We start from the raw sequence: 21,441 nt of genomic DNA on the forward strand, positions 1-21,441 counted from the left end.
GTCTGGAAGTGTGCAGCCAATCCTATTACCGGTCACAAGTTCTGGCTTCTCTTTTTTTCTTCCAATTTCCAACCTAAACTGTAAAGTACTTTGAGAACACACAGTGAGCCACAAGCTTGCCAATAAAGAGCCCTCTGTGGTGTGGAACTGGCTTATTTCATACACAATCTGCAAACAATGAGGGCACTATTAGAAACACACTGTGCTGCACAGAACATTTACCCTGCTTATCTTTCATCTTCCCCAGCAATCCTTGCTTTGTGCGCATTTACGATCCTTGCTCTCAGAAGTCCACATACTTTTTCCCCAACCGTAACAAATTATTTCACTCAACTAACGTAGGTCTGTCCGTGGAGTCTCTAGGGCACTCATCGCAACTCCAGCGCTGCCCTCCACGTGGTAGCAGCTCTTTGGACTGGAGCTAAGTGCTTATTCTTGTGCTTCATTCCTGGTGAGCTCAATGTCTTTACCTTAGGATAACTTCACTGGAAAAGGGCTTAGATTCAGCCGACTACTGTGGCCTCTGTGGCTGTCACAGCTTGTCCCCGACATGCCAGATGTTGGATCCCCTTCTCATCCCCTTGGGATTTCTCCTGCTGGCCCACAGCCAGAACAACTAGGCCTTTTACTCCACCATTCCTTTGTTTTGTTGGTAAAAATCAATCCTTCTACTATCCATGCATAGCAGTTTCTAAAAACTGAATTTCAAGAGCGGTATCTGAAGAAATAGAAACATGATTTGGTCCTTTTAGTAAATTGAATACATTTTAATAAATCAACTTGGAAATAGTTTTAAGAGTTAAAAAAAGCACAAAACTGAGATCATCAGAGCAGCTTGGCCTCAAAGGACAGGCAGGAGGATTCTACAGGGTTTGAGCCTTCCTAAGTGAAGCTGTTGCCTGCGGGCTCCCTGCTCCAAGCTCCTAGCTAACAGCCCCTTCTCCCATGATTGGCAACAAAGAGCAAAAATAACTTTCTACTTGATGCTGAGTCAGTGTAAAAAGCCATAAAAAATTCCCTTTAAATGTCATAACGTTTGCCTCCATTGAGGTTTCTCTCCTCCTACTGGGTCTGGATAAATTAGCAGTGGGCTTGTATTGAGTCACAGATCTGGGCCCTGCCATAGAGCTTCCTGCTAGTGTGTGATGCTTTTTCTCCAAACTATTGATACAAAATGCACTGGAATAGAAATCAACAGAAACTGGTCAAAGTTGTGTGCATACACATTCTCTTGTAGATGGACAGCTGTGCTTAGAATTCCTTTGTAGATTCTGGTTTGGTCTTGGTTTTCTTGGTGTTTGATTCATTCTTCGATGTAAATTACAAAAACCCTCCACATTTCTTCATGGATTATATTAGTCCATGTTCTGCAGAGAAGCAGAACGAGTTGGATGTATGTTTTGGAGGAGACTATGAGGAACCGGCTCATATGATGAAGGAGGCTGAGAAGTCCTGTGCTCTGCCATCTGCAAGCTGAAGACCTGGAAAGCTGGGGGTGTGGCCCCAGTCTGAGTCTGAAGGCCCAAGAACCAGGGGAGCCAACAGTGTAGATTCCAGATTGAAGGGAGGAGAAGATGGATAGCCCAGCTCAGTAGGCAGGCAGGAAGCAAATGGGGTAACTTCCTCCTTCCTCCACTTTTTGTTCCATTCAGGCCTTCAACAGATTGGATGAGCACCCCCCTCCACCGAGGGCCATCTGCTTTACTGAGTCTGCTGAGTCAAGTGCCAGCCTCATCCCAAAACACCCTCCAGACACACCCAGAAATGTTTCATCTGGGCACCCTGTGGCCAGTCATGCTGACACACGGAATTAACCATGACATGGGTTTTTCTTAAAGCAGTGATAGGAGCGAACAGAAAAATGTTCATAATTTTCAATTATTTTTAATGAAGACTGTATCTGATGGAATTGTTTAAACCTTCCAGAACTGGGTTCCAAACATTTGATACCTACTGTGGTCCTAGCCTGGCCACACACTATTTCCTGGGACCGCCCCTCCTTCACTCCCTTGGACCCTGATGACTTTATGCCCAGATCACACCGGAGGCCTGTGCTGATTTTCTAACACATATCTGCAGCCGAGCTGGGAAAAGAAAACTAGGCAAGTATGACAGATACATGATGCACAGGTTAAGCGCACAGGAAAGAAAAACGCCAACTGCAGGGATGAGAAGGGACTCAACCCCTTTAGAAGTTCCTGCTTGAGCAGCTGGAAGACTACAGTGCCACTCATCAAAACAGTGACTCGGGGGAGTATTTGGGATAAAAGAGGAATCTGATGTTGAAGGTCAAATCTGAAGTGTCTTTAAGACCTACAGGTAATGAGACAGCTGGACAAACACGTGGAACTCAGGACAAAGGCTCTAAGGACAGCACAGCAGCTGACATCCTGTGTGGCAGCCTGGAAAGCGGCATGCTCGCCGCTTACATTTTGGAAGGGAAAATGGGTACAATGTTGTCTGCCACTTTGGGGCCTTCTTGGGTCACATGCATTTTACATTTCTGCAGTTGATATATTTATCTTTCCTGAGTCTTTTATATATTAGACACTATGATTCTCAATCCTTTGTTGTTTTGTATTACAAAAAGCTGAATTCTTATTTCGAATACGGGCAAGTTAGAGCCTCCCACATTGCCAAGGTGAATTAACCACACACACCATGAGCTCTCTTTTGAATGAGTTTTCCAGTTCACAGCTACCATTTGTTTCATGATTGGTTTCAGACTTGTTCCTCCTGGAAACACTCCCTAACAAGCACCCCTGCAGGAACGAAGACACCACACACATCTACCCCACTACTGCATGTACTCAAGAGTCAGCGTTTGTACGACCTCTCCCGAGTGCTCCTCTAGTGGGGATCTTTCACTCACCCCAAAGTGAGGATAAAACACTTGAAAGCACGAGCCCAGTGCCTGTAGGTGTGCAGTTAACCTCAGACCAAGGAAGTACCGAATGCCTCTGGGTTTCAGCAAAGGCACCTGACAAACTCCTTCGGGATGCTTCTGTACATGAGACAGAGAAAGGTACCTGGAGAACAGCTCACACTGCCAGATGATCTTACTCAGAAGATGCAGATTAAGCAAAATACCAACTCAAAGGGTGGTCCCCTCTGGCCCACCAGCCCTGTGCCTGGCTCGCTTCCCACGTCTCCTAGATTTGGTTTCATCCTTGCTCCTCTCGGAGACACTCCCTAACCAACATCCTTGCAGAAAACTGGTGAACTAGAAAAGGCCTGTGTGGGTCACATGGCCACCCAACACTGCAATAGTGTCTAAGGTAAGCGCAGGAGCCTGCACAGCAGGAGCGGTGCCTTCTGGAGACCTGCATGAGGCGCGAAGAGCAGTGGACAAGGAGCCAAGGGAGGTGGCTCTAGCCACACTGATACGGTGCCAGCTTGAGGATGCTGGGCAAGTGCCGAGCTGTCTGCCTCCCTAGTACCAGTTATCACTGTCTGCTACCTCGCAAGTTCATGTGCTTCACGTAAGACAGCTACGAGACAGGCCCCTGGAAACTGGAAAATGCTAAGTAAATGTCAAGCACAATTGTTGTTCACATTTTATCTCAATCGCTTTTACCAAATCAGGCTAAACCTTGGGTATTCATAACGTTTTGGGCTGTACAAATTGTTCCTTGAAATGACTCAAAGACATTTTCTGAATTGGCTTCCATCAGCCAAGCGTTTCTTCAGAACTGGAAAAATGCTTTAAAATTGGCTTTGCCATGATTATTAAAACACTGTATATTTTTTATTATTGGACTTAACACATTGCCTAGTTTTTAAAAATTGAAAAAAGAAGAAAAAAGATAAAAGAAAAAAGGCCTAAATCTCAAAACCTACACACTAACATTTTGTTCATTATCCACCAGTTCTTTTATTAGGTTATTTTCAGTGTTTACACATTCTTAAGAACTTTAAATTAGATTTTTAGAAGCTGGTGGTAAACTGTAACTACAGGAGAGAATTTTCCCAAGAGGACTATGGCTTATGGATTTATTCCCATCATAAGGGAAAACATTCATAATAAAATAATTTGCTATTATGATTTATTCAGCTGTTACTGGGAAGAAGTAATGGCCCCTCCACATTCTGTGAAGTCCCTTGGAGGTTTCATTTGCTCTGACTCTTGGTCAAAATTACATATACTTTTAGCAATTTTTAAAGAAGTGTACAAAGTTGAGATGTTTCCTGAGCCCTCATATATCTGAGAATGTCACTTTACATCTCTGTCTTCACCTCTCAAAACTCGTTTCAATTCTTTGGCTCTTAATAGTGATGAACGCTTGCATTCTGGAGTCACTGTAGTTCTTGCTCCTTTATAGCTATACCTGTAATTTCCAGCTGAATATTTTTAGTTATTTCCCAGGGTTCTGAAAAACAGCAGTAAGTATTCCACACTGGGAAATACTGGCTCATGTATGCAATGCCAAATCTGGTTTGCGATTGTAGCGTCGTTCACATGCACAGTGAACCTTCAAAACCTCCATGCATTTCCCAAATAAATTTAGTAACAGGGCCCGTCTGAGTTCCTGGTACACCAACTAACAGTTCCTGAGAAGTGTTCTTGAAAGCCCAACTTGGGATATGCCATATATTTTAATTAAACTCAATTAAACTTTAAACTCAAACATTTAAACTCTCAAAAAAGTAGAATATATCTACATGAGGGTTTCTTTTCACTATATTTTAATCTGGAATTCAGAATTCTTTTGTTTGCTTTTTAAAAAACTGTGGTAAAATATACATGATACACAATTTACCATAAAGCAGCACCATTTGAATGTGTATAGTTCAGTGGCAAGGAGGTTCGCACTGTGTGCCACCATCAGGGATTCTCTTTCGAATGCACAGCCATTCTTCCAGCTTAAAAAGGGTTTCTAAAATCAGTGATGAGCATTCACTCACCAGTGCCCCTGCTAAATGCTAGGCCTGGTTTGTACTCCTGGGAAGACAGGAGTACACCAGAACGTATCTCTGGTTATTGCTTTTGTTGCAAATGCCCTGGCTTCATCTGAGGAATTCCAGAATGCAGAGGGTGTGGCCCTCCACTCTGCTGTCTTGCTATCTGCTCTCACTGCATCCCTTTAACCTGCCTTCTGAAAGATTCTCAGGTTTTTCCCTGACGATTTTCTTCTTTTCTGATTCTGACAATGTTTTCGGTCATTGTACTGTGGTCATCGTTTCTCTGCATTTATTTTACCCATCTTCCTTTTTAACTTGACCTATTGTCTTTTTATTTCTGCTTGTTCTTTATGGCTTTCAACTTCATAAATACCATGTTTTCTCAAATCTCTTTGCGAATTCCAGAGAGGGCCAGGCACGGTGGCTCACATCTGTAATCCCAGCACTTTGGGAGGCTGAGGCGGGCGGATCATTTGAGGTCAGGAGTTTGAGACCAGCCTGGCCAACATGGTGAAATCCCATCTCACTAAAAATACAAAAATCAGCCAGGCATGGTGGCGGGTGCTTGTAATCCCAGGTACTTGGGAGGCTGAGGGAGGAGAATCGCTTGAACCCGGGAGGCAGAGGTTACAGTGAGCCAAGATCGTGTTGCTGCACTCCAGCCTGGGCAACGGAGCAAGACTGTCTCAAAAAGAAAACAAAAAAACAAACAAAAACCTCCAAAAAAACAAAAATAGATTTTGCTGCAATGTACAAGGAGCAATTTGCTCCTTTTAAAAAATAATTTTTGGCCAGGTACAGTGGCTCACACCTATAATCCCAGCACTTTGGGAAGCCAAGGTGGGTGGATCATTTAAGGTCAGGAGTTTGAGATCAGTCTGGCCAACATGGTGAAACGCTGTTTCTATTGAAAATACAAAAACGTGCTGGGTGTGGTGGTGCACGTCTGTAATCCCAGCTACTAGGGAGGCTGAAGCATGAGAATCCTTTGAATCCGGGAGGCGGAGGTTACAGTGAGCTGAGATCATGCCGCTGCACTCCAGCCTGGGCGACAGAGCGAGACTCCGTCTCAAAAAAAAAAAAAAAAAAAAAGAATGCTTTTAAAAAGGTTCCACATGGACTTCTTTTTTTTTGGTTACTCACCCCTACAAAAAAGACCTGATAAAGATGCAGGCGTTTTGTCACTGTCGGTGCACCTGGGTGCTGATGAAAGCACTTTTCAGATTTACCTGTAACTGATTTACCTGTGAATTTCTCCACATCTGTTTCCCAGAATGAGCTGGCATCTGTGCATTGCCAGTTTGTTGGGACGAGATCTCTTTTTAAGTTAGCTTGGATGTTGTGAATAGGGTGAGACAAGAAACAGCGAGATTCCTCCCTGGGCACTGCACCGGAGCCCGTCCTCAAACCCTTGTCTCCCTTCCTCCGCTTTGCTTTGGGTAGAGAGGAGACACCACTGCCAGGCCCACTCCCTGCCCAAGGCTGTGTGAGCAGCAGTTTCCAAGCGCTGCTGTATAGAGAAGCTCCAATGGGGAGCAACGGGGAGGGACCCACTGCAGCATTCAAACGTGAAGCCCCGTTCGGGGTACTGGCTGCTCTGCCTTCTGGTCAGTACCGACTTGCATTTTTAAGGGTGAGCAGGCGGTGGGAAAGCAGGAAGGGCCGATCCCCCTTGCATGCAGGTGCACCTGGCACAGGCCGGCCACTGAGGACGTTTCTCCATCCAGTCCCGTCTGTTTCTGAGCATGAAGAAATTCCTCCAGATTCTGCAGATGGGTTGAATGTGTGTCTTAGTTTTGGGTATTTTGAATCTTTCCTTTTGTTTCATCACTGGTCATTTGGTGAGAAGCAGGAAGAGGCTGTTAGCAGGTGTCTTTTTAAACTAGAAACTCATAATTAGGTTTTGACTTTAATGGTGGGAAAAACCCATTAAATAATTTATTTCCTGATAATAACAAACCAAAATACAGTATGGTATGCAATAGTGTAAAGGAAATGAGTTCCAGATAAAAGCAGACATGGTCTGAACCCCCATTTCCTGATTCACCAGTTGCTTGACACTGGTATGTCACTTATTAATTGTACGTGCACTTACTCATTCTACCTTCATTGCCAAGCCAGTCCTCTGTGTTCTGAGTCTATTTGCCTAAACATTCAGGAAAAAACAGTAGATATAATTACATGTATTTTGGAAACCACACTTGGTTTGTCGGTTGCTTGTAACTATTTAAAGTGTATTTTCTAAGCCTACTTTAGATAGTGGCCTTAAGAAATGGTCATCATTCTCAAAAGAACTATATGTGTAACCTTTCTGAATACTGCTTCCAACTCTGTCTTAAACAATTTTGCTTTTAATTAAATATTTAATTAAACCAATTACAGATCCATGGAAAGGGGGAAAAGCTCGACAGGGGAGTGGTTATACTAGGAAATGCCCACACCCTCCGTTTAACAGTGCCATGCAGAAGGATGGTTGTTACTAGGTCAGAGATTTCCATGTGCTCAAAAACATGCCAAACAGGTGAAAAGCCGGCAGAATTAAAACAAATGATTTATTCCAAGTTCTCTCAGTTTAAAGTTTTTCCGAATTTATTACAGAAGTGAACACTGAAATGAGAAACAAGCTCTCACAGCTGTAGCATTCGTGACAAAGTCATTATCTACATCACCTTGATTGAAGAGGTTTAGCGTGTTTCTGTTATTCAGAATCCATGAGGAAAGTTTCGAAGTCCAGATCCAAGTCAGAAACCAGGGCACTTACGAAGTCATCAACAGAAGGACACTTCTGAAGCACACCTGCAAGCAAAGAAAGGTCAGCACTGCGTTCACCGGGAGGCAACAGGAACCACAAAGACACAAATTCAAATCCACACACTAGAGGAGCACGCTGGCTTTCTGAGTCAAGACTCTGGCTGTAGAACCTGACTGCAAGGACATTTTATAAAGCCATGGACAGTGTGTGGGCCTTGGAGCTATTTATAATTTTAATGCATTTTTACTAACAAATCAATCCTTAGCTTAGAGATTTAGGCCTAAATATATTTCCTAAGGGCTATTATTTTTGCATATATGACTACACCCTTAAAGACTGATATTAGAAGACTGATTTTATTTTTAGTTATCTTTGACTTGGATGATTCAGAATTTAATAAGTTTAGTTACCTCTCCAGTTTTGCTATCAAGTTCTATACACTTTACAATCAATTAGATGTTAATTCTTTTATAGAAGTCTTATATCAGAATCAAATTATTAGCTTTCCTCCCGATTTCCCTGTCCCAGAGATTTCCTAGCTTTGCAACTTACTAACTGTGTAATGCAGAAGTCACTTAAAATCTCTGGCACCCAAATTTCCTACAAGGTTGCTATAAGGATCAAACAAGAAGATGTAGAAGCAATGAAGCACCATGCCTAGCATATATTAAGAATTCAATAAAAAGCTGAATTTGTACTCTTTCTTCACTCTAAAGAAGCCAAAAACCAAAGATTTATGCAATTAACCTTCTTGCTTCAACCTACATTCTTGGCAGGAAATGCTAACTCAAGGGTTGAACAAGCTCTATATACTGACATTTACTTTGGGAGATGAATTCTGTAAAGCCATTTTCAAAATCAAGGCATTAAAAGACTGACGGAATCCTCTACTGTTCTCTGAACCTGTATTGCAATTCAGTGAACACGAAGGCAGCATCTGCTGTGTGGAAAGGATCAGGCCAGGTCATGGGCATACAGATGGGCAGGCTCAGTCACAACATGAGAGTGAGAAGGACACGCACAGCAGTCGGCTGGGCAGAACTGCATATCCATATGTGGGAAAGCTAGCCTGGACTCCTACTGCATACCATACATAAAAACTAACTTGAGATGATCACAGACCTAAGTGTAAACACTAAAATTACTGTCTTAAAAAATCTCATGAAGTATCTCTGTAACTCTGAAGTAGGTATACTTTCTTAGGACACAGAAAACACTGACCATAAAAGGAAAAAATGTCAGATTTCATCAAAATTAAAAACGTCTCTTGAAAAGAAACCATTAAGCCAATGAGTAGACAGATGAAAGAGTAGGAAAAAATACTCACAAAACATATCTCACAGAAGACTGGTATCCAGAATGTATAAAGAACTTCTTCACCCATTGTAAAAAGACTTTTTTTTAAAATTACAAATTGACAAAAGATTTTACCTTCACAAGGTGAGGTTTTTCACAGAAGATGATATATGAATAAATAACACAACTAATAGGCACTGAGAAGACATTCAACATCATTAGTCACTAGGGAAATGAAAACCAAACCCACCATGAGATACTATGACGCATCCACCAGAATGGCTCATTTTTGTTGTTGTTGTTCTCCAGGTTGGAGTGCAGCAGTGTGACCATGGCTCACTGCGGCCTCGACTTCCCAGGCTCAAGTGATCTTCCCGCCTCAGCTTGAGAATAGCTAGGACCACAGGTGTGTGCCACCATGCCCTGCTAGTTTTTAAACTTCTTGTAGAGATGGGGTCTTGTCATGTTGCCCAGGCTGGTCTTGAACTTCTGGGCTCAAGCGATCCTCCTACCTTGCTTTGGCCTCTCAAAGTGCTGGGATTACAGGTGTGAGCCACCGTGCTACACCAAATGTTGACAAGGCTATGGGCAACCTGAATTGTCATACATTTGTGGTGAAAGGATAAAATGATATAATCACTTTGAAAAAAGGTCTAACAGTGTCTTATGAAACTAAACATATACCTACGCTAGGACCCAGCAATTTCACTCCTAGGTATTTATCCAAGAGAAATGAAAGCATATGTCAACAAAGAAACAACTTGTACAACCCCAAGCTGGAAATAACCCAAGTTTCTATCACTAGGATAGGAATACACACACTACAATATACTCATATAATGGAGTATTACTCAGCAACAAAAAGGAACAAACTATTCACACATGCAACACCACAAATGGATCTCAAAAACATTATGCTGAGTGAGAGAAGCCTTATGCGGAGCAGTACATACTGTTTGATTTCATTTATATGAAGTTCAAAAAGTTGGTTAAACTAATCTATGGTGAAAAAAAATCAGAACTGTGGTTGCTTTTGGGAGTGGATATTAGAATCAACTGAGAAGGGGCAGGAGGGCCTCTGGTGTGATGGTAATGTTCGACATCTAGATAGTGATTTGAGTTATAAAGGTGTGTATACGCATCAAAATTCATTGAAAGGTACATTTGAGATTGTGCATTTCACTGTATGAAAAGTTTACCTAATACAGTAAGCAACTATTGAACTCTAATGCTATGTATGCAAAAGAATCTAGGTGTAATATGTACTGATGTCTGCTACTTGAAATGCATAAAAATATAAGGCCAGATAGGGAGATGAAGAGATGTAAATATAGGAACATGTTTACTAAACGGCAAGTATATGAGTGTTGTACTATTCATTCAACTGTTCTGAATATTTGAAAAATTTTAACATGAAATCTTGAGAAAAAGTAAATTGTGGATGCTAATAGCATACAAAGGGCAGTCAGTGTGGAGAACAGAAGAGAAAGATGAATTCCAGTGAAGAGATTCAGAAGGTTTGTGGAGATGGGATTGAGCAGAAACTTAACAGATTGGGCCTTTTAGGTGGAGGAGACAATACAGGAAAGGCACAAACATGGGGAAATGCACAATGTACGCTGATCAAGAAGTGGTCTGGCGGGTAGAGTAAGGCTGGAAGAGACTCTGGGAGATGAACATGAGAGGACCCAGGGCTCTGAACCAGGGAAACCAACAGAACAGGAAGGACAGACTGAGCTGGAATCCAGGAGGAGCAGGGTGGTGTGGAGACACAACCCCTGACAAGTGTGAGGTGGAAGGGGATGCTCCATGTGGAGGCAGTGAGGACAGAGAGCTCAGGGACAGCCTGGGGACTAGAGGTGCAGATGTGATCACCCCACCAGAAAGTACATGGGGTGGGAAACAGACCAAGGATTATCTAGATGGTCGACATGAAAATACTTGGTCCAAACATACACTTGAAAGCCCTTAACTAGACCTGGGGTAGTTGAGAACACCACCGATATCGTTATAGTTTCAACTGTACACTGAAATATTTTTATTGTCTATCTAATGTCTATCTAAATTTTAACAGCTCTATCTTAGGAAATATGTGAGGAATAATGGGCAGTTACTAGAAGAGAATGTCACTGCTATGTCTATTTGTGCAATTAAAGTTCAAAACACAGTGTTCTTTTTTACAGTAAAGTAATCTGCATGCGTGAATGCAGGCCTCACCTCTGGCCCAGCTGTGTCACTAACGATGGAAACACTGGGTACGTGATGACGGCTAAAGTAGCACAGTTGACACTGTACCTTCCAGATGTAGGTTATTACTTAAGTAGACTCAACCTAATTACAAATCAGGTTTCATGCATTCCCTATGTGCCAGGTTTCTTGATACAGAGAACACTTGTAGGGAAAACATTTAATTAAGACACGGCTTTCCATAAAATGTGCTAGCCTAACACACCATTTCTTCCTTTTTAGTATTTGAGGGGTTCCCTGTCTCAGCTTTGGAGCCCCCCTCCTCTGTACAGGGTAGCTTCTTCCTTCTTTTCCTTCTTGCCCCTTCTTGCCTATTGAACTCTCTGCTCCTTAAAACCACTCCACATATGTCCGTGTCCCTGTATCTAAACTGGCACGGGACCAAAAACCCCGGTGCTCCCACACTCATCGGAGCCGTATCATTTTGGTGCGTTGGCCGGGAAAGCAAATTCATTCATCAGACTGAGTCAAGGAAACTTATTTTAAACTATTTATGGCCTTTAATAACTGAGTAAGGTGTGCTCCTATGAACAAAATATGAAGCATGTTTATTTCTCTGCCTGGTTCCTCTAGAATCTGGAAATTATCTTGGGACCTCAAGAGGAGAGGATCACCCAACTCACAGCAATCAAACTCCAAATGGTGCCGTCAACTGAACCACACATGGACGTGCCAGTTTTCCGAGGACCCTTAGATCAACCCCGGGAGGAGCCCTAGCTGCTGTTCCCCACTCGACGCCCCTTTCCAGCAGGAAATAGCCAGAAGGCGTTGTCACCCAAACTCCTAAGAGCAGTTAGTGTGGCATCTCCACAGTGGGGAATGTTGTAGGAGTTACTAATAAATTATTTTAGGCAGACAGAGGGGAAAAGGGGTCCTTAGGAAGTTTTTTTTTAAAGCTTGTCTGGAAAAGTTTCCTGTAAAGCCCCAGCTCTTAAAGCCAGGCCAGTAACCCGATATCCAAACGTCAGCCATTAGAAACTAGGTCCAGCCAAACATGGCGATTCCGGTGGCCTTCTTGCCCTTTCCCCACGTTCCTGGATACATGGCCATTCTGAAGTATCCCCACCTGTGTAGAACATCATGGTGTCCTGCATTTGCATATTAGAAGGCTAGGGTGGGAGGGCCAGCTTTTCCCTCAGGCTAGGTGAATGACATGCCTAGTCAGATCAATCCCCTGAGCCTTGTGCAAATCAGACACTGCCTCCTCCAGCCGCTGTGTATATACCTAGCTGGTATCGGTGGCAGGTGGGGTTCCCTCTTTTGGCTTTGGAGCAGCCCCCTCCGTCTCTGTACAGGGGAGCTTCTTCCTTCTCCCTTCCTCCTCGCCTCTTCTTGCCTATTAAACTCTCTCTGCTCCTTAAAACTAAAAAAAAAAAACAATATTTGAAACATTTCTATAATTACATGATGGTCGTTTATAACTAAATGACTGGAATTCTCAGAAGGGAAAGTCATTTATTCAGAGCCAAGCTATTCAGGTAAGTATGGCCATCCTGTTCTTTGAAGCGGTTCACTTCAACTCAACAAACTGCCAATATAAATATGACCTTGCTCTCTCCTTCCCAGCAGACAGGCCCAACTAGCACACGTCCTTCTCCAGTTTCCCACCTTAAACAATTCCTGTATCTCACAGAATGGCAACTGTGGCCACAAGAGGAAAATATGTACACTTGTGGGCTTTTCTAAAGAAATACAGTTAGAGCGAACTGGTTTGGTGATTTTGTGTGTAATGTGATTGGTGAAGATGAAGGTTCAAAAAGGAGGAAGTCAGGACCCGAGCCTGGGGGGATAATGAGGAACAGTTACTGGGAAGAATCCTGGGCACACTGTTATGCTAGCCCTGCTCTAATTAGATTTAAATGTTCTGCGAGTGTTAACACGAACTAAACCCTACACAGAAAATTAAAAAAAAAAAAAAAAAAAAGCCCAATGTTTCAGGTAGTTCCACAAGTAAGAAAAACTGGATTTAGCTTGTATATGGCCATAGTAAAAAAATTCTAAGAAAGCTTTCATTTCTTTTTTAAAGCTGACAAAGATGTCCCCTTTGCCTTCAAGTCTTAATTTTAGAAGGGTGACAATTAAAATTGTATTTTCTAAGCACCCTGGGAACCAGCTTGGAGCTGTTAACTCCAACTAAGGTGGATGGAGTTGACAAACACATTTCACTGTGGAAATCACCTAAATTAGAGGGAGAATGAATGGATCTTGACAAAAGGACTCCGGCAATAATTTTACAACTAAAAAGAGAAAAGGGCCAATAGCAATGTAAGAAAGACAAAATTGCATCAGGACACACATTGCAAATATGAGCTCACACAAGGAAGCAGGTAATATATCTTCATCTGTTTGTCCTACTGAGAGAGACAGAGTATATGTGAAGAGTAGTTAAAGAGTGAGAATTTAACGTATTTCTCTCCTCATTTTACCTGAGAGACAAATGAGCTAAGAAAAGATGGCACAAGCCAGAACATTTTTCTTCTGACGGCTCTGCTCAAATGAGCGTGTTTCATAACCTGGAAGCACTAGGGTAATTATTCTAGGCTGACTAATTTAAATTATAATATCAATAAGATTCCAAGACTGAGTCTTAAAACGGCAGGGTTTCCAAACTATGGCTTTCCAGTCCTCCTCTTCCGAGTGACTGCAGACATACAGCTGGAAAGAAGTGAGGAGAAAATACCATGCAGGAGGCCTTGACCTGCAGACAGCTGGCCTAGACGGGGCTCAGCAGAGAGGACACCAGCCATTCCACTCCCAGAACCGTGGTGGCTGTTTACGGAGCATTCACTGTGCACCAGACACTGTCCTAAGAGCACTGATTCGGGGTCTCCTTAAAACACACCTTGAGACCCCTATCTTCACAAGTAAGAAAACAGAAGCCAAGAGAGTCACACAGCTCACAGGTTTGCTTTCACCCTGGCAGTCAGGTTCCTGAGCCCATGCTCTTAAAGCACCATGATATATTTACTGCCTCATGCCCTGACATTCTGTCAAGTACATTCTAAAACGGTTTATATTTAAATATCAGCATCCTTGATGGACAGAACCTAAATACGCAGAAAATCCTGAGAGAAAGGTCTCCTTATTTCCTGGTGCCACCCATGAGCACTTGTGCCCAACTGGCGCGGCATCCGCTCTGTGGAGCACACTTTACAAGCAGCCTCGACTGTACCCAGCTAGCTGGAAGGAGAGGGCAGAGATCAGCGGCCTCGTCTCACAGGGCTGTAGTCTGGCACTGCCAACGGTGGCTTGGCCCAGCTGTGACTGGGACACCCGTGACCAGGACAGGCACTCATGTAACGACCAAGAGCCTCTTCCCATCAGGGCACACAGTGCTCGCGATGCTTGGTTGCTGCTGGAGTTCCTGTCTTGGCGTGACCCTGGGAGGAAAAAGTGCCCAAGAGGTCTGTGCTTCAGGATGCTTCCTGGGTGGTCTCCAGGTGTCTGCGGTAACTCCTTCAAACAGAAGCCTTTACATATTTAAGGGGCTCCTAACTATGCAGATTTCTACACTTTCACCAAGAAAAGGTCCTGTCAGCTCCAGGATGAGTTCATTACGTGTACAAAGCTGCAAGTCCATATTCTGTTATTTTGTAAAACATAACGAACACATAATCCAACCAGACCTTCATTAAAAATCAGCATACTCATGGCCTAACCTGCGTAATCCCTTGAATGCCCTTTTGGATGTACAACTAATATAATTATTTGAAAACATGATGGAGAGCAATTGGTTGGCAGTTTGATTATACCTGGAAGCCAACCTTGCAAAGACGAAATCTCATTCTGGCTCCCTTTCCTAAGGCCCCAGGGTGAAATGGTTGGTGTATCATTTAGTTTCATAAATACAGGGGATTACCGGGCAATTAAAAGGCAGAATTATTTTAAAGCTTGGAAGAAGAATAGGTACATCTTTTCTTTGAGTCTATTTCATATATTGCTTGACACCAAGAAAAGGTACCCAATAAAATGAAACTATGGCTTTTTGATCAACGGCTGAATATGATCCAAATTTAATGAAAGTCAAAGAATGAATGAACGAAGAAACTATTAATTGAATATTTATAAGAGTTCTTCCATTCATTCATCCATTCATTCTATCTGTGCCTAAATGCCTAATGTGAATTTCAGGAAGGCAAAACAAACAGCCCCAAAAAAGAAAAAACATGTTATTTATTAGGAAGATATTATATATCAAGCTTGTCTAACTCACGGCCGGTGGGCCGCATGTGGCCCAACACAAATTCATAAACTTTCTTAAAATACTATTAAATTTTTTCTTGGTGACTTTTTTCCCTTTTTTTTTTTTTTTTTTTAGCTCATCAGCTATGGTTAGTGTAGTGTATGTGCGGCCCAAGACAATTCTTCCAATGTGGCCCAGGGAAGCCAAAAGATTAGAGACCCCTTTATATATTATATATAACAATTACTGAGTTTTTTTTTTTTTTTTTTTTTTTTGAGACAGGGTGTCACTCTGTCAGTCAGGCTGGAGTGCAGTGGTGTGATCTCGGCTCACTGAAGCCTTGAATTCCTGGGCTCAAGTGATCCTCTCACCTCTGCTTTCCTCAGCTGGGACTACAGGCATGCACCACCGCACCTAGCTAGTTTTTTTTTTTTTTTTGGTAGGAATGGGGTTTCGCCATGTTTCCCAGGCTGGTCTCGAACTCCTGAGATCAAGTGACCCAGCTGCCTCAGCCGCTGAAAGTGCCCCATGGGATTACAGGCCTGCGCCTCTGTGACTGGCTGAGACTTTCTTCTGAAAACTATGATCCAGTGGACCTAAAAGTGGACTGACATCACTGGTGTGTCAACTGGGAGCCTGTTAGAAATGTGAATTCTTAATCCCCCACCCGAGCCCTGCTGAATCAGAACCTGGGGACGGGCCCAGTGACCTGTGTTTTAATAAGCCTTCCCAGTGACTCTGCTGCACGCTCACCTTTAAGACCCATGGCTCAGCTGGACCTGCGGAAACCTATTAAGCCTGAAAATGGATGTCGTTTCTCTCAGCTGGCAACTAGAACTTGAAAAACACTGAGCAAGAAAGATGTAGACGCATATAATTTTCTACTTAACTAAAAAAGACTTTTCAGGTGAAATAGAAAACAACTGTTTCGTGTCAAACTATAATTTATTTGGCACACTGTTCAAAGTTATTGAGGGCCCAGCTAGCTGGAAAAGCACCTACACTGATCCAGTGGATTTGGCATGGATCTGGCCTCCAGATCTGTACTGGGGAGGGAGAAAGGGATGTGGTGTCAGTGTGAGCTGGGTGGAAGCTGTGGCTCTGCACTTGCTCAGGAAATCTCCCAGATGGGAGGTGCCCTTTGCAGATTAAGGCAGTCCTTTTATTTAAAAAATTAAAAAGCAGGGTATGTCTTGATTACTAGGAGCATTCTAGAGGACAGTAATTTGTGTTGATCAATTATTAACTCCTTTATGAGAAAGCTCAGCAACACACACCTAATAAGCTTCTTTCATTCTGACTGTTCTAAGCCTGAGAAATAGAACCCAACCTCAGTCAGGCAGGAGCCCAGAGGGAGCCACGTCTCAAGGAAAACACAGGGAAGTCGGTAGAGGACCAGCCATCTGTTGATAGGTCATGATTTCTGCCAAAGTGGGTGATTTTAGCAGAAAGGTGGATAGAGTTGCTTAGGTCTGACTCCCCACAGGCATGGACCTCTCCCACCATTAGCGTTCTGAGATAAATGCCTCTGCCTGCAGGCCAAACTCCCTGTGCACGGCAGCAAGCAGGAACATGACCACTCCTGATTCCACTTCAGACTGAACGTCTGCTCGTGCATTTATCAAAGGAAATGTTTACTAAGCACTTGTGTGCTAAACACTGTGTACTAGAGACAGCAGGCACACAGATATGAGTGAGACATGAGATTTCTGTTCTGAGGAACGTCATGAGCTGGGGAGAAAGCCATGGAAATACATAATTGTTTATACAGCACGAAGTGTCAATGGGGTAGGATACTGCTTTTTTCCACCTAGCATCCATTTCCCCTCTGGTTAGGAGAACAATTTTGCTTTAGAGCAGTGGTTTAGAGGGTGATTGTGTCTCTCAGGGCATCTGGCAAGGCCTGATGACATTTTTGGCTGTCACACTGGGGGAGTGAACCACCCTACCACACAGAGGACAGGCCCCATAAAAAGAACTTATCTGATCCCAAAATGCCAGCAGTGCAGGCAGACACCCTGCGGTGGGCCAGCGAATAAGGAAGCTCTCCCTGCCCTTGGCTCACCCAGTGAGGCTGCCCAGATGTGTTCTTCCCGGATTGAGTCTTGAGAGGCACGGAGAAAGTCTATGGCTGGCTGGAGGGAACCATCTCAGCACCAGCCCCATGAAGAACACACCCGCTCCTCTGCCCAGCCCCCGCAAGCTGCTCTTCTGGAGCCCTGTTCTAACTTCTTCCTCTGATTCTGTGGCCTCAAAAAAAAAATTGGTTTTCTGCTTTGATAAGCCAGAGTTGGTTCTATTTCTTTCAAGAAGATTTCCAGCTGATTTAAAAAAAGATCAGTTCACCCGTTATTAGAAACAATTTAATGATGTCTACGGAACACTGATCTTTTTGTCTGATCAAAGACCGATTCTGTAGACCCAGGATTTGTAGCTGAAGCAGCTGTTTTTTCATTTAAATGATTCTGTCTTTCCTCCGATTCATAAAGTCTGCGTGATACACGAGCAAGCTTTAATGCCTGATTTCTACTCCCCACCTTCACTGGAAAAGCAGGGGTTGTTCCTGGACGAAGAACAGTGTCTCACTGCCGCTGAGCCCTGTCAGGGGGTGGCAGGAGGTGTGAGGGGGACAGGAAGAAGCACAGAGGGACTGCCCTCCATAGCCTGGGTCTCCCTGAAACTGGATCTTCCCCTGTGGAGTCGGGGAAGGAAGTATCGTTGCTTGTGGGTTTCAAAGGTGCAAGGGAAGTTCCTGGATTTGGTGTCCAAGGCTGCCCAGGAGAGGGGAGGTCTGGGTGCTCTGTGTATATGGAAAGGTGGATGAACTGCTAACATCATTCAGGAGTGGCCAGTGCCCTGAGGCCAAGACACCCAGGACAAATACCTCATCAGTTCTTTAAAATCAAAGCTAAAAAATCAAAATCACCATGAGATACCAGTTTACACCAGTCACAATGGTTATTAGTAAAAAGTCAAAAAAAATAACAGATGCTGATGAGGTTGTAGAGAGAAAGGAATGCTTACACAGTGTTGGCGGGAGTATAAATTAGTTCAGCCATTGTGGAAAGCAGTGTGGCAATTCCTCGAAGAGCTAAAAACAGAACTAACACCTGACCCAGCAATCCCATTACTGGTTATATACCTAAATATATAAATCATCCTACCATGAAGACACATGCACATGAATGTTCACTGCAGCACTATTCTCAATAGCAAAGACATGGAATCAGCCTAAATGCCCATCAATGACAGACTGGTTAAAGAAAATGTGGTACATATACACCATGGAATACTATGTAGCTATAAAAAAATGTGGTACATATACACCATGGAATACTATGTAGCTATAAAAAAGAATGAGATCACATCCTTTGCAGAAACGTGGATGGAGTTGGAGGCCATTATCCTTAGCAAACTAACGCAAGAACAGAAAACCAAATACTGCATGTTCTTATTTGTAAGTGGCAGCTAAATAATGAGAACACATTGAGGCCTATTTGAGTGTGGAGCATGGGAGGAGGGAGAGGAAAAAAAAATAACTATTGGGTACTAGACTTAGTACCTGGGTGATAAAATAATTTGGGTGATAAAAGCCCCCATGACACAAGCTTATCTATATAACAAACCTGCACACGTACATCAAACCTAGAAAAAAAAGTTTTTTAAAAAATAAAATAAAAGTTAAAAGCTAGTCATATTCTTACATTTCAGCCACAGCACTGGACTTAGTAGAAATTAATTAATTAAGTTCCATTAGCCAGATTTCTATTTAAGGCCTGTAAGTATCACTTAGTTAGGAAACAGTCTGGTGGACCAAAAAGAGCCTCAGTCTCCAAAAAACAAAATGCCCTGAGGACCCTCTACAGGACAATAGCCCCCCTGGGCCTTGCTGGTCAGCAGAGCAGCCATTTGCATGCAGTTCCACCAACAGCCTGGCGGGGGCACTGTGCTGGTGTGAATTTGGGGCTGAATGGAACGTTATCTGGTTCTGCATGGTGTCTCATTATACAAAATTTCAGGCTATTTCTCTTCTGACTATACAACTGTTTTCCTTTGAAGGGGTGCCAAGAAAGAATAGAGAGAAAAAAATACCTTTTTCATTTTCTAAATCAAACTTTAGGGGGCTCGAAAGAAGGCAATATATCCTGATGGTTAGAGCAAGGGTTTAGTAACAGATTACCCTGGGTTAACCAACTGGTTAAGGGACCTCAGACTAGTCACTTAACCTCCACTGGAGGCAATCTAAGTAAAAGTAAAATGCTGGAGTTTAGTATAATGTTTGAAGTTCATAAAACTGGCACAATGTCATCTACTTTGATAGATTGTTAAGAAGGATTAAATAAGATACAGAATTTAACACAGAGAAATGCTCACTCACTATCATAATCAGACCCGACGATTTATGAAAACCTGCTTCCTAGTTCAAGAGTTGAAGGATGAGGTTGCTTACTATTTTTGTACAAGTTCAATTCCAAAACATTTGATCTATGATTAAATATCATAAAACTATCATAAAACTCACAATCACAAGCTACTTATCCAGCTCATAAATCACGGCTTTTTTCTACTTTTTGCCATCTGCTTATTAGCTAACTGTTTATCTACTAAAAGAAAGAAACAAAAGATGGAATTAAAATAAATCCATTTTTCTACCTGCTGATTTCTGTGATAAAAGGGTCTTCACTGGGGTGATGGGGAAGTGCTGAAAATGGATAGTGGTGATGGCTGCACAGCATTGTAAGTGTAGGACACTGTGAATGGCTTTGAACTATACATTTAAAAACGGGTAACATGGCAAATGGTATGGCATGTAGTATATTTTACCACAATTTAAAAAAGAGATCAGAAATCTTTTTAGAACCTGCGATTCACTCAGATACACAGCTGTCTGTGCTATGCCATCCTCCATTACTAGATATAACAATAACTCGGATGTACCAAAAAGCAGATTATCTAAACAGATTTGGGAGTGAATGAAAAGGTTTGAGTATTCTCAGCACCATTACTAATTCTAATAATTCATCATAATAGTTTAATGGCTATTTTTTCCGCTGAAATAATTTTATGTGCCAAACTCAACCTAGACTGATTAAGAATTGTAGCTACAAAGGCTAGCCTGGCAGTTTGAGAAATCTTAAGTGAATTTTATGAGATCAGAATCCTCATTCCAGATCTGTCTCTCCCAAGCCTAGGGCAATTGTATGGCTCACCATCTGTACTTTGAAGTTTTTCTCGGCTACAAGACTGTGGTTACCCACACCCTTTGCTAAAGGTAGATTCCGTCTATCTACAATCAGTTCTTGAGAAAATCGGACTATCAGCCAGGAAGTGAAATTCTTCTCTTCCTTTGAACTGAAAAGACTCAGCTGCTCCCTGTGCTGGATTGGTATCTGTTAGCATTCACATATGGGGCTCTCTCTCCCTCTCAAATTATTAACTCAGGTGAAGCCTCTGAACCCGTGTTACACAGAAGGTGAGCCCGCAAGTACAGCCCCACATATGTGCTCTGTTTACACATTAGTTTATTTTAATTTCATTGTCAGATTTAATAATTCCATTTACAATTACATTTCTGGGTTACAAAACATCTTGCCTTTTGAAGCTCAATGTCTTCCTTAAACAAACACACCCACACATTAAACATGCACACACCCTCTTAAAATATTAGTGCATTCACAAAAGGGAGGTCTTAGCCTTGAGAATGCAGGTGCTCCTTTCCATTTCTTTCTTCCAAAAAGCTTTCAGTGATTTCAGAGGCTACGTTGAGTAAATATATGAACAAGCCAAAGATTAGGGATTCTATTTACTTGGCTGTTATTCTGGGGTGCCTCTATTATTGAAATTGTGTCATAATCCTAGAGCTACTAAATTGTAACTCTGATTCCATGACATGCTTTCCTCATTTATTCCTGCTATGCTGTGCAAGAAAAGCAGCTTTCTGCCAATAAGCATTCTGTAAAGTTCCAAATCTTGCTTTGCATGCCGTGCATTCACGCGTTTACATTCAACAAATCTTATTTTCCTACAAAATCATTTTACTGTAGGTAAGGCAATTACATAC

General features: G+C 42.6%; 1 protein-coding gene across 1 annotated transcript in view; it reads right to left on the reverse strand.

The window, feature by feature from the left end:
* Nucleotides 1-7,438: 7,438 nt before the first annotated feature.
* The window catches only part of MIPEP (mitochondrial intermediate peptidase), a 152,867-nt gene continuing 138,864 nt past the window's right edge, over nt 7,439-21,441 (reverse strand). Inside the window, exon 19 of the mRNA XM_025364706.1 lies at nt 7,439-7,698. Coding sequence (XP_025220491.1) covers nt 7,601-7,698 — 98 coding nt within the window. The 3' untranslated portion in view covers nt 7,439-7,600. The remainder of the gene's footprint in view (nt 7,699-21,441) is intronic.

Source organism: Theropithecus gelada, chromosome 17 (assembly GCF_003255815.1).
Source record: "Theropithecus gelada isolate Dixy chromosome 17, Tgel_1.0, whole genome shotgun sequence".
In the NCBI taxonomy this organism is placed as follows: Eukaryota; Metazoa; Chordata; class Mammalia; order Primates; family Cercopithecidae; genus Theropithecus; species Theropithecus gelada.